The sequence below is a fragment of the Somniosus microcephalus genome, chromosome 27 (assembly GCF_052327205.1).
Source record: "Somniosus microcephalus isolate GS21.2 chromosome 27, FLI_Smic_1.0, whole genome shotgun sequence".
In the NCBI taxonomy this organism is placed as follows: Eukaryota; Metazoa; Chordata; class Chondrichthyes; order Squaliformes; family Somniosidae; genus Somniosus; species Somniosus microcephalus.
In genome coordinates, this window is record NC_141013.1 from 10,291,402 (window position 1) to 10,305,094 (window position 13,693).

Below are 13,693 nucleotides of genomic sequence, written 5' to 3' on the forward strand. Positions count from 1 at the left end.
GCAATAAATGCTGGCCTTGCCAACGACCTCCACATGAAAAAATAAAAAATCCCAGCGCAAAGGGAATTTTCAGTTGAATACTCTCACTTGGACGTGAGGTTCCTCGACAAGCCGCACATTGCCATTTAAAGTAATAACTTGTAATTGCTTGTGGGTTTAACACCACTTCGATGTCGGTCAATAAACAGAACGACTTGGCATGAGTCAGATGTGCAAAAATCAAAAGGAAAATAAGACTTTTCTCGTGGGACTGAGAGTTGCCAGCTTCTAGGACTGGGTTAATAATGATTTATTGAGACTATTTCAAATTTATATGGTGCTCTGCCATTTCCAACTCACAAGGTGCCAATGCTGCTTTTAGACTGGCTAGTAGGGGTTAACTACATGGCAATGTTTTGAACAGAAGACCATTGCTCTATTTATCCTACCCATACAAACCGCCCATCAGCTTCCTCTGTGATTCTCAGACTAATAGCCCTCTACCCACTTTCCAAATAGGAATTCGTCCAAGTTCTTTTTAAAAACCTTCTCTTGGTTTTCTGCTCTAGCACGCTCACTGTTAATCGGTTCCAGAATTTGAATCATCTTTTTACTGAAAAAGAAATGCCTTTACAGCTCCAGGTTATACCACAGATTGACCCCGGTTTTTTTTTTTTTTCTTGAACTGACCTTCTTTCACTGCGTCCTTGAGCAGTGACTCTCCCTTCGGTGCATCCTCTGAATTGGCTCTGAACAAGGGCCGAGTAATCAGGCTCTGAGATGCTTCTTCGTGGCCACTGGCCTCCACCATTTCCTTGTATAGCCTCAGCTTCTCTTCCAGGAGGGAGAGGATTTGTTGGTCTCTTTCCTGCAGCTTCTCTGTGTTTCAAAGAATGAAATGAAACACCCATTAAACTCTCGCACAGTGTGCGCGGGTCTTGTACACCGCCCAAGTAAGTATTTATTTGCTATTAATAAAACATGGAAGTCGCTGTTAAAATAACACGGTACAGTTCAGCACCGCCGAATGCGTCTTAAACCAGAGCTGGTGACTACAGCACACACAAGAGCCGCCATGTGTATTTTAAAAAAGTCAGAAGGAGAAAATCAGCAACTTGGCAGAAGAATGGAAACTATACAAGAGATGGGCAATAACAAAGTCCACTGCCCCAGTGCGGTACGCAGCAATACAGCTGAAGGCCCAGGTTCAATCTTAACCTGGTGCTGATTTAGTGGATTCCATTGGGATGCTACAATTAGCTTCAGCACCCTGGGGCTAAGGAAGAGGGCACGGTGAATTCAGCTAGGGCTCTCACTGCTGATCTCGCCTCTGTGTCAGAAGGTTGTGGGTGTCAAGTCCCACTCCAGGGACTTGAGCACATAAAGCTAGGCTGACACTCCCAGTGCAGTGCTGAGGGGGGCGCTGCACTGTCGGAGGTGCCGTCTTTCGGGTGAGATGTTAAACCGAGGCCCTGTCTGCTCCCAGGTGGACATAAAAGATCCCGTGGCCACTATTCTGAAGAAGAGCAGGGGAGCTGTCCCCGGTGTTCTGGCCAATATTTATCCCTCAACCAACATAACAAAAACAGATGATCTGGTCATTATCACATTGCTGTTTGTGGGAGCTTGCTGTGTGCAAACTGGCTGCTGCGTTTCCTACATTACAGCAGTGACTACACTTCAAAAAAAGTACTTCATTGGCTGTAAAGCGCTTTGAGACATCCGGTGGTCGTGAAAGGTGCTATATAAATGCAAGTCTTTCTTTTCTTTCTCTATCTAGTACCTCTTGCAGGAAAGTGTCCCTGTGTGTACTCTGGGTGAGGATAGGATTGGACTTGGCTCTGATGCCCCAGCGCAAATAGAGGCCACATAATCTCCTGGGAGAGGCAAAAAAAAATAACCCCAGAGAAAAACCCAGGGCCAGTAAGGGAAAGAAATCCACTGGAAAATTCCTCTCCCGACCCCCTCAGGCGACGGACAGTGTCCAGGTTCATAGGTGAAGGGTCACTTGTGCCAAGTACCCGGGGAAATGCTGACCTCCGTGGAACCTTACCCCTGACGTCAAGGAGAGGCGGGGAAGGGGGAAAAAAACCCAAATCATTTATGAAAAATATTTCACGGGATAAAGCAAACACTAAACTGCCACTGCTGAAAGCGAAGAGTGCGGTTCCTTGGCCAGTTACCAGTTGCCGATTAAGATGAATCCCCCCACTGTGCAGGATTAAACACCAGTTTACAGTGAATAATCGGAGTCATTGTATTTAACACAAGGTAGCAACATAAACAGAACTTCTATTAAATAATCCATGACTCCGTTAAAATAATGATGTTAATGAAAAATAAGCAAATTTCCTCAGCAAGCTTTTCATTTTTTGTTTTGTCATATTTAAACAGATGTAAAACTTGTACGGCCTGTAAGCGTCACGCTCACTCCCTGGAACAATTCAGCACGAGTTGATGGCAGATGTGCAACAACTGGCCAGGGACCCCGGAGCACCCCAGGGACAAGTAGAGCAAAATCAGTCCGAGTTCCTGCTCTGGATCGCTAAACAGTGACCCCTGTTGGAGAGTGGACGTGTTTCTGTCTGGTATGGACAGCGTCAGGTCTGGCTCTGACTTTGATCAAAATCTCAGTGTGCAAGTTGCTGCTTTATAAATGAAGAGGTGACGAAAAAGATTGGCAAGAGATATTCAACGTCCCCCCACTTCCCCCCTCTCCAGTAATAGAAAACATCACATACTCAGAGGGTCACTGACTGTTGAGTTTTGGATGACCCGTCTAGCAAATTCTTAAAGGCAGAACATACACCAATAACCTTTCTGGCACGGATTTTTAGGTCAAATTTTGTTTGCTAATTGCTCCTGTGAAGTGTCTTGCGATGTTTTACTACGTTAAGGGTGCTATATAAAGACAAGTTGTTGTTATCGATGAGGCCCTTTCTCCCAATAGGACAATCTGTTGGAATGCACCGTCAGAGTTCACACGCGAATCATGGGCGCGGTATCGGAGCATGACCTGCTGCCCCGGACCCTCACCTCAGTGTAAAAGATGCTGCGTCAAAAATGAAGAAGGGGTGGAGAAAAAAATTCTCATGAAAAAATGGAACCTCCCTCCCTCCAGTAATATAATACATCACATGCTCATACATCACTGACCAGTTCTTCATGACCTGTCCAACAACCTCTAAAAGGCAGAACATACATCAATAATCTTTTTAATAAAAGTTCATACTCTCCCCACCCCCTAATTATTTTTGTGTCTCATGATGTGCAAATGTCATTTAAGCTCTTCAATTAATTTCCAAACACCAGACCTTGAGCCACGATCCCACCCCTATTCACTGATCTGGTCTGAAACCTGCAATTCTATCCATCTGTGTCTCTAAAGAGGCAATAAATGAAACAGCTGTACCTTTCAACTCCTTGGCTCTGCTCTCCAACTGCCGCCGGTCTTCCTCAGACTCGCTCGGGATCCCTTCATCTTCATCCTGTCCCCTGCGGGAGGAACCAGAACAGAGGATTAAGGGGGATACAGATGTTCACAGCACTGCCAGATTTTATTCAGGGGAGATGGAGGAAGTCAGCTAATGTCCCTTAAACTAGGGGTTGGGCGGGTAATGAGAGTGGGCACTCCTTAAAAGACCAAATGGGTTCTCATCATTTTCCTGTAGATGAAATGAACAGTCACTGATCAGATTGAACAGAGCAGAATTGGCGTATAGTCCCAGTCTAGAACAAGCTTCCTTGGCGATAGGTCCTTCCATCTCAGATAGGAAGTCTTTAAAGGTTGGGCACCATTGGAAATTTCTTACAAGTAAAAGGTAAATGCCTGCCGAGTAACATTGGAAACGAGGGGTGCTGGGCAGAATCCTGTTTGGTGACGGGGGTTATATTGGCAGCTATCTCGTTGACATTGTAGGGCCTCTTTACCGAGTGTATGCTCCTGGCAAGGAGCCTTGCCCACCGGGTGCACGGACTGGGAAATCGTTAGCACGCTCCCCCCATCCATAACAGACAGAAAACCGAGAGCAGCACCTTTGTGAGCTCCTGATGGGTGCTTCCGGTGGGCAAAGCTGTGCATTTGGAAAATCAGTCCTTTGAAGCCAACAATGAACACTACACGTATACAATCTTTTTCTCTGCTTCCCCAATTTTGGCAAGTGTTGGTCCAGAAATTAACTCCCAACATTGCACTGCGGGTGCCCTTCCTCAGGCCAACGACCAATGAGAGAGCAATAGTCGGTGATCAGGGTCAATTGTTGATCATAAAAAAGGTGCGGATGAAATTTGAGCTCCCAAGCACAATTCCAAGAGCTTCCTTCTCAACTTTGGCACAATATTTTTCTCCTTTACTGTGGGTCTTGCACATAAAACCTACGAACCCCATCACAGCATCAGGAGAGGTCTCTAGGATTCTTTTTTTTCCTGAACAGCTGGCAAAATAATAAAAGGGTTTGACATATTGATCTGGGGCGAAGGTACTATGGCAAGGGGGCTGTCAGGTATTTAGTTCACTCACTGTTGGGTCCCACTCACACACTTACACAAGGGCACTTACATTGTGATTGCAGTCTGCTGAATGATCTGCATCCAGTTAGTCCTCTCCTCTTTGGAGCTGGCGTGAAGCTCGTACATCTCTGGTTGCTGGGCCGCTGCGCTGATGAGAAACAACCCCTTTTCCTCGTGCGCTACCTCACGCACAAGGAGCTTCTGTAGCGGCACCACAGTAGACTTCTGGTCCTAGAGCAAGCATTTGAAAAAACGGCAGGTGTCAACAGGTGGAGAAAAAAAAGTAAAAGGAGGAAAACCTCCCCCCACCCCACCCAATGGGGCAGTAACCGAGAACAACACTGAGTCTACAGCACAGAAACAGACCTTTCGGATCAACTGATCTCTCCTGGAGTTTATGCTCCACACGAGCCTCCTCCCACCCCTCTTCATCTCACCCCACCAGCATAACCTTCTATTCCTTTCATCCTCATGTGTTTATCCAGCTTCCCCTGAAACGCATCTATGCTATTCACCTCAACTACTCCATGTGGTAGCGAGCTCCACATCTTATCACTATCTGGGTAAAGAAGTTTCTCCTGAATTCCCTATTGGATTTATTGGGGACTATCTTATATCTATGATGACTCACTCGGGATGCCTTCACCTTCATCCTGTCCCCTGCACCATGGATCTGTGGGCCAGTAGAGGCAAGGGCTCCCCATTAAACACCGCTATGGGGGTGGGAGTTGGAATGTGATGATGCTGAGTATTAGTTATTAATACTTATCGTCATGGAGTGAGGATGGGCACTGGATTGAGTGACATTCTGCTGGGTTCCTGATATGAGCTGCATTGAGCATGATAGTGGTGATCAGCAGTTGGGGGGTGGAGGAGAGGGAGGAAGAGGGGAGAGCGCGTGGCCGAGAGAGATTGAGAAACAGAGAAAGAGAGAGTCAGATAGAGGTGCTCTCTGGTGACCAACTTCTGAAAACATCGGCAATGGTCTTGTGGTTGGTTGTACACTGGGAATCTTAACTCCAGTTGGCAGGTTAGGGGAAAGGAGGAGTAAAACATGACAAAAACATAAAGGAGGAAATACCCACATGAAAATACATCGTGCCATGGATTGGTTTGCTGTAGGTTTGTGCCCAGTAATGGCAAAGGCCCCCCCCCCCCCGGCTAGGATGCACATTAAATGGCAGGAACCCGATACTGATTGAGAGGCGCTGGAAAATCAAGCTGCCTTGTGACAATGCCAATGAAGGACCAGCTGTGCTGGGTGGGACGTGGTGCTTGGATGAATGACAAAACTTCTGAAACACATTCTGTACAGCGAGTTCAAATGTTGCAGTGTTCCCATGGTGTGCAAGAGAAACATTTTAAGGACCTACTGAAGCACAACGGTGCATGGCTTTGGCACAAACACTTGGGAGGGAGCGCTCTTGCGGCAGCTCAATCAGGCTACGTTACAGTGTGGACAAGTGAGAAATGCAGCACCATCAACAGCTGCAATAAATATAGTTGCTGAGGAAACAGCATCGGTCGTGACAGCAGGAACCAGGGTTTATCATGTAGTCGAAGGACTACCCACCAGATACGCTCACACCAGGCTGCCTTGCCACCACTGCCAAGGGGTGGTTTCCGAGCAAATTAGTGGAGGTGCTTACCCACCACCTTCTCAAAATGAACCGTGCACAACAGGGTATTCGATGCAGTTGGGTCAAAGAGTGGGCAGTGTGGGACTGAATCCTCCTTTCAGCTTCATTCCTCGGAGATGCTCAGTATCATTGCGTTCCAACTCCTATGCCCTAATCCGAATGGTCTTCAGAACTGAAATACCCTATTAAAGTGCAAAGACCTATTCTGTTGATGACTCAAAGTCTAAAACTAGTGTGGCTGAATACGTGTTAAAGAAGTCACACTGTTTACAGATAAAAAAAGCCCCCATGATCAGCATTTTCCAATGGTCTGGTTATGTAGTCACTCTAAGGCAGCGGTGTCATTCTCAACTACAAATAGAAACTGCTGTTAAACAGGAGGTCTGGCTGCAGCAACTTAACCTAAACAGGCTCAATCTCTCACATGCGTAAGAGTTTGAGTCACTGCTTGTACCCAAAGGGTTGTGGGGTATGACGTAAGAAAACTACTAGGCACTTGGTCTAAGTGTTAAACAAAGCTTTAATCAACTGTTTTACAACATGGAGGTCTAGTTGTGTCCTTCACTAGTTCCTGTTAAGAATGTCCTGCGCAAGCTGGGCCCGTGCCCGAGTATTTATACTCTCCCTGGACAGTGCCACCCGCAGACTGCTCAGTGTTATTTCATAAGTCTTTCTTTCATGAATGACCGATTCATGTCAGGGTAAATGCCTTTGCTTCCAGGATACTGGGTATTGCCCAGGCTTCTGCTTTTTCGCCCCGCCACCCCCCCCCCACCCTGCCCCCCTCCTTGCTCCAGTACCTCGCTTCAGGCGAGAGTCTAGATGGTGAATGTCAGCAAGCTAAGTGACTGTGGAGAGCGATACTGAGCGGTGCGTTGACCAACGGTGATAATGATCTTATCTTGGCTCGTCCAAATGCTTGTACGCAAATATAACTGTGAACTAGTTTGTGACGCTTGCTGCTTCTTAGCTCGAGACCAAGATCGGGGAATTTCCCACTCCAAAAAAAAACACGAAATACTTTAGAAATTTCGCCCATTTCCTGCGATTCCACAGTTCTCGTTACGAATCCGGAACAGGAACGCAGTCTCCAGGCACAGTCTGATTATCGGATTATTGCAAATTCCAGAGTGCAAAATATGACCAAATCCGAGTTTGCTCGAAATCAAGGGTTACTAGGCCGGGTTTCACCAAGCTTAATTTTTCTCTCCTCTTACAACAGAAAACAAAAAAAAAACAGTTCTTGTTACGGTTTGTGGGACTGTGCTGTGCAGAAATGACCTACCGTGTTTCCCCACTTAACAGCAGTGACTGCACTTAATTAACTTCCTGCAGAGTGCTTGGGAGTGATAAGGAGCTGCAGAAATGTAAGTCTTTCTTTCCCTAGACCTCTACAAACAACCAACTCCAATACAAGGGTACCAGGGCGTTGGTGAGACCACACCTGGAGTACTGCGTACAGATTTGGTCTCCTTATTTAAGGAGGGATATACTTGCATTGGAGGCAGTTCAGAGAAGGTTCACGAGGTTGATTCCGGAGATGAAGGGGTTGTCTTATGAAGAAAGGTTGAGCAGGTTGGGCCTATACTCATTGGAGTTTAGAAGAATGCGAGGTGATCTTATTGAAACATATAAGATACTGAGGGGGCTCCACAAGGTAGATGCAGAGAGGATGTTTCCCCTCGTGGGGGAATCTAGAACTTGGGGCATAGTTTCAGAATAAAGGGTCGCCCATTTAAAACTGAGATGAGGAAGAATTTCTTCTCTCAGAGAGTGGTGAATCTGTGGAATTCTCTGCCCCAGGGAGCTGTGGGGGCTGGGTCAGTGAATATATTTAAGGTGGAGGTAGACAGATTTTTGAACAATAAGGGAGTGAAGGGTTATGGGGAGCAGGCAGGGAAATGGAGCTGAGCCCAAGATCAGATCAGCCATGATCTCATTAAATGGCGGAGCAGGCTCGAGGGGCCAAATGGCCGACTCCTGCTCCTATTTCTTATGTAGCAAGGTTACTCAATTGCGAACAAACACCCAAAATGGCAGGTCTCCAAAGGAGGGAACTAATTGAACAGAATGGAGATATCGTGTAATGAAACAGGAGATGTGTCCTTTTCACACTATAGGTGGGGTTGTATTCCTCTCCCAGGCTTCTCTTCTACTTCACTTATTTTGAGTTAACTCGGGTGAGGAAGTCCAATGTGATCTCATCTTTTCACAATACCAACCATACCGACTTCCTGCTGCAGCTTCTGACTTCCACCCAGACAGAGACAGACGGGGGCCTCGGTTTAAATGCTTCAGCTGAAATCAGCCGTGGCCTCATTGAATGGCGGAACAGGCTCGAGGGGCTGAATGGCCTCCTCCCGTTCCCATGAAGGGCAGCATCCGCCAATAATGCAGCAGCCGCCCTCAGGACTGCGTCAGCCCAGCCCAGCCCAGCCCGGGTGCGGAATTCAAACGCATAGCCATCTCAAATAGCCAGCATGAAATTCCCAATTAATTTGCTAAAATTTAGAGCAGCCCACATCTGACGATTATTACAGCCTTTTCCTTATTTGACCTGAATTGGAAACAATATGGTGGTCGAGACTCAATCATCAGCTAACGTTGTTGTGTTGTACAGAACATTCCACGAGCAAGTGTGCCAGCAACTGATCAGAGCAATATTTAAAAATGATTAAGCCTCAAGGGAATTCCAACTCACCAGTGTAGCAAAAGTATACTTCTGATCCTTCTCCTGAAGAAAGACGAGCAAATCAGACAGCAACACGGCCTGGACTTCTACACAGCAAGAGATAACATCTCAAGACACAGGCAGTTGAAGCACAAACAGTCATAAACCACCACAAATGAGCCTTTAAATGTCACACCAGCTCTCGGAGTGGGATGGTGAGCTTCAGAGGGTAGTCTTCCTTTGACAAACGTTCATCTTTTACATAGAATAAAAGCAGGTTTATCACCAAATTTAGGGGGGGGGGGGGGGGGGGCGAAGGGAAGGGGAATCACAAGGGCAGCGTGCTCCATCATGCACATTATTTTTCTCCTGGACTGGCAAACACAGAAACCCATTCCCCCATCTCCAAATCAAACTGCTAAGAAACCCACATATGCAAGGTTTCCGTTTGCTCGACATGGAGTGAACACCATCTCCCTGTAGCCACACACTTCACTTACCGAACCGCAAGGACTTTAGGCAGCGATTGGCAAGCACTATGGTTTAAGGGGACCCGGAGTATGCGCAAGGATACGGCTGGAGTTTAATCAATCAGTCAAAACTGTGCTGCTTAGCACCGGTAACTGGAGAATTCAGGCAGCCTTCTTTCTCCATTAAGACGGTGGGTGGTACGCAGGTGGGACAGACCAAGAGCAAGGGTGGGGCAACGAGAAACTATGATGAGCTTCAGAAAAGGGACTAGGTGAGTTCCTGTCAGCAGAAAGGATTCAGGGTCATTAGATTTAGCCAAACATCAAAGTTGGATCAGTAGGGTTGGCAGACCAATGGTCTACTCCTGCCTGGAAATTGCTACAAAGGGAGAGAGTAAGAATTGTGGAGCCCATCAGCTTGTAATGCTGATGTATTCTCTTAGCAGTTGGTAGGATCAAGGAGCAACACACTCCTCACTCAGGGGGAGAAATTGGGTGAGTAGCGCCACCTGTTCGCGCCTAAAGAGGCAGTCAGTGGCTGTAGCGCCACTGGCTGCGCCTCCCGCGATATTCAGCAGGGGCGCTAATGGTGGCGTTAGGCATTTGCGCTGCGCCGCCACCGATGACGTCATCGGTGTGCGCAGTGCCCCATTCGCGCCCCGTTCGCGATATTTGGTAGCGAACGCCGCAGTTGCGCCGTTCGCTACCCGCGCCCGGTTCACGGGGCCTTACTGTGCCGGCAGCGGCGCAAGTTAAGGTGGAGGTGCGGGGCGGCCGCCTTTTTCGGCGGCTGCCTGCCAGCACCTCCATCCCCGGCCTCCTAACCCCCCTGCCACCCCCCCCCCCCCCCGCGGCATTGCCGGCTGTTTCCCGAGAGCCCGGCACTTCTCCTTGGTGCCGGGCTCATTTGCCGGCACTCGCGAGCGGGGATCGCGCTGTTGCAGGCACCTCCCCCTTAACAGTGGGAGGAAGGCCTGCAGTACCGCAGCGTGCCATGCCGCAGCGTGTGGCGCTGCGGCACGTTGCGCTGCGATATTCAGTTTCAGCGCCCTAAGAGGGACGCGGAGCGCCTCGAGCCTCGCCCCGTATCCCTTGAGGGGCAATGAAACTGAATATCTGACGATCGCTAAAGCCTCGAACGCTGCGCTAAATCCTGCGCTCAGGCGACTTTTGCGCCACTTTGGCGCCCCAACCCAATTTCTAGGCCTCACTCCCTTAGGTGGACTATGGAGGGGAAATCTTAGGTGCAGCATTACTGAGTGTGGCCCTCAAGCAAGACACTGCCACAGACAATGGGCCTCCACCTTAACCCAACCAGCATCCCTTGGGGGTCGCTCTCACTTCATAACTCGGATGGTGCAACTGCTCTACCTTTTAGTCTTCCTGCTGCGGTCTTTAATGTAACAGGCCCGTCGTGCACCAGTTTTCTCCGTGTCAAGTCCTCCTTTGCAAACATCTGGCCACTCTTCAGTCTCATGATGGCTTTGGTCTCCGTTCTGCTGTGGATCTCCAGGAGTCTGGCTTTCTTTTCACATTCACTCACTTTGTTATCCACTGCTGCAATCACCTCTTTAATCATTGCCAGTGCTTTTGTGAGGTCAGCGTGATCATCATCATTTTCTGCAAAGACAAGGGTAAAAGAACAATCACACGGGGTCAGACTGACTATTCCTGGGCCGAACTAGAATTCTTAATCAGAAACACACAAGCAATTTCACCCGGGACCCCTTCTTTGATCTGTGAAAATCAAGTACAGGGCAGATGTAGGGAAACTCTCCTTCACAGAGTGTTCAACACCTAGAATCGACTTCCACAGGGTAGTGGATGGAAAATTCTACAAGAAACTTTCTTTTATCCGGCACGGACGGGACCGACGTGGTGCCGGTTCATCAAAAATTCCGGATAACCGAACGCTATAGTGAAAGATACGGAGCTGAGAGCTCCGTATAAAGCAACAAACCCTGTTTCAGAACAATCGGCACAAGTTGCAAGCGTCTCTGTAGCTTAGCAACAGCTGCAGCCACACCCTTGCACAGCAACAGATGGAGGAAGGCAAGTAATAAAAGTTACCCGAACCTACTCCTGAATTTTGCCGGTTAACCGACATTTCCGGTTATTTAGGGGCCGGTTAATCGAAAGTTTCCTGTAGAATGATTCCAGATGCTGTGTTGGGAGGACTGTAGGGTGGATGAGTTAAAATGGACCAAGTGACCTCCCCATCTGTATCGATCTTACCCATTTTTTCCTTGGAGCTGGCTTTACGCATCCTAACTTTAGCTGGGAATATAGGCGAGGTGGGCTTTAAAATTGGTACCTCGTTCAATTGATAATTCCCAACCCTTCAGGTGCTCCATCTTCCTGTAGAACAGTTAGCACAAGGCATCCTATCCAACTGAATGGGATTAATTAAAAATAATCAACTTTAAGGAGATACTGAAATAATGAGTTTTATTTATTGTCCAACCCTAATGAGAGCACGATCACAAATTGTGGACTTCATTTTTCAATTACCGCCTGCAGTGATGTATGTTGGGTTGCAGTTCAATAATTGCATGACATCCTCTGGTACCTTAACCAAGGGCCATTCTTCATGGGTGCGTCTAGCCGCTGAGCGTTGGCAGGCTGTCGAGCTGGGGTTGCTGGATAGTGATCAAGAGAAGGAACAATGGCTGATTTTCCCTTCCCGAATCCAGAATGACCGATAGCGGAGCAGGCGTGACAGGCTGAATGACCTACACCTACTCCTATGTCAGTAGTGTTCCTACTACTGGGAAATACAGATACCGTAACACACTTGAATCAGTACCCATGTTAGGACAGAAATAGGACCATCCCACAGGCCAGATGTTTACCTTTGGTATGCTGTATTATTCTCTGGACAATCACAGGATACTTGGTAATCCTTTGAGTAACCAGTAATATACATTCTTGGATTCCTAATCGTCGAACTATGGAACTAGTCATTTTTTTCTGGAAAAAGATAAAACATTTTAGGGCACGTATTCAGAGTTGGCAGATTTCAAACTCTTCTGCTTTACAGGCAGCAGGCAGCTGTCTGGCTGAGTGGAACTAACACATACCCGGACAAAGGCCTGGAACTTCTTCTCTCGCGCCAACAGCTCCTTGCAAAAATTCACCGCGTCATTGTGCTGGCCGCAGAATTTCCCATAGATCTTCTTCATGCGCTCGGCGCTCGGTCCAGAGAACTGCCAAACAAAACATTACGTTTACTGGTTCAGAAGGACAATGAGACAGTAATCATTGCAGGTAAAGACTTAAGCAGATGCCAAGGTCAATGAAGGAAATGCTTTTGTTGGCCTCAGAGCCTTTTGCAAAAGATCCCAGGACACTATTTCGAAGAGCAGGGGAGTTCTCTCCGGTGTCCCTCAACCAGCATCACTAAAACAGATTATCCATGAATATACGAAATTTACAGGCAGGAAAAGACCAGCTGGACCATCAAGCCTGCCCCACACCATGACTAATGACTTCCTTCCTTCCACCCCCACTCATAAATTAGCTGCTGTGTTTCCTAGTGACTACGCTTCGAAAGTACTTCATTGGCTGTGGAGCGCTTTGGGACATCCGGAGGTTGTGAAAGGCACTATAGAAATACAAGTTCTTTCTTTTTCTTTTCTCCCCAAATCATAGACACAGGCACGATGGGCCGAATGGCCTCCTTCTGTGCTGTACGAGCCTATGATCACTATCCAGTCACACCTACTGTCGGGTGAGGTCAGGATCAGGCTCGGATGTGACCTTTCACATTAAATAGCCTGCCGATACCCATCATCTGGATTCACCCAAAGATTGGCAACTTGGCTGACCAGTGGAAGGCAACCGGTGATCACCGGGCTGCACCCTGCCACCAAGCAGCACTTTCAGGAGAGGAGAAAATTGTAAGGGTGGCCGGGGGTGGGGGGTGAAACAAATATATAAAAAAGTGATTGCTTTAGAAAAAGATTTAACTCATCGGAACAGGAGGAGGCCATTCAGCCCCTCGAGCCTGTTCCGCCATTCAATTAGAGCATCTCTGACCTGTACCTCAACCCCATTTACCCGCCTTTGACCCATATCCCTCAATGCCCTTACCTAATAAAAATCTATCAATCATCATCTTGAAAGCTTCAAAGACTCCTTGGGAGAAATGGTTTGCTTAAACAGCCTGAACCCGTAAACATACTTGGGGGATACAGCACATTTTTCAATCGCTAGGCCTGGGTGCCCGAGCTTTTCTCTTGGTGGGCTGCATACTGATGGGCCATGTATAAAGTTTAAATCCCTGTTCCCATTGACTGGCCGGTGTCTTGACAGTAACCTATCTTGGTGTCCTGATTGAGGATTTATTCAGCAATGAGACAACAACAGCACTAAGAACAGCCCTGTCTAAATCTGCAGGCTCAAAAAATACAAACAGGATAAAA

General features: G+C 47.6%; 1 protein-coding gene across 5 annotated transcripts in view; it reads right to left on the reverse strand.

Annotated features, from left to right (window-relative positions):
* Positions 1–13,693, reverse strand: part of LOC147099964 (A-kinase anchor protein 13-like) — a 482,784-nt gene that overhangs the window by 23,443 nt on the left and 445,648 nt on the right. For all 5 annotated transcript variants that reach the window (XM_085968506.1, XM_085968508.1, XM_085968507.1 and 2 more), the window contains 7 exons: positions 12,350–12,475; positions 12,122–12,239; positions 10,641–10,889; positions 8,830–8,906; positions 4,538–4,719; positions 3,392–3,474; positions 670–858 (listed from right to left, as the gene is read on the reverse strand). In XM_085968506.1, coding sequence (XP_085824632.1) covers positions 670–858; positions 3,392–3,474; positions 4,538–4,719; positions 8,830–8,906; positions 10,641–10,889; positions 12,122–12,239; positions 12,350–12,475 — 1,024 coding nt within the window. The remainder of the gene's footprint in view (positions 1–669; positions 859–3,391; positions 3,475–4,537; positions 4,720–8,829; positions 8,907–10,640; positions 10,890–12,121; positions 12,240–12,349; positions 12,476–13,693) is intronic.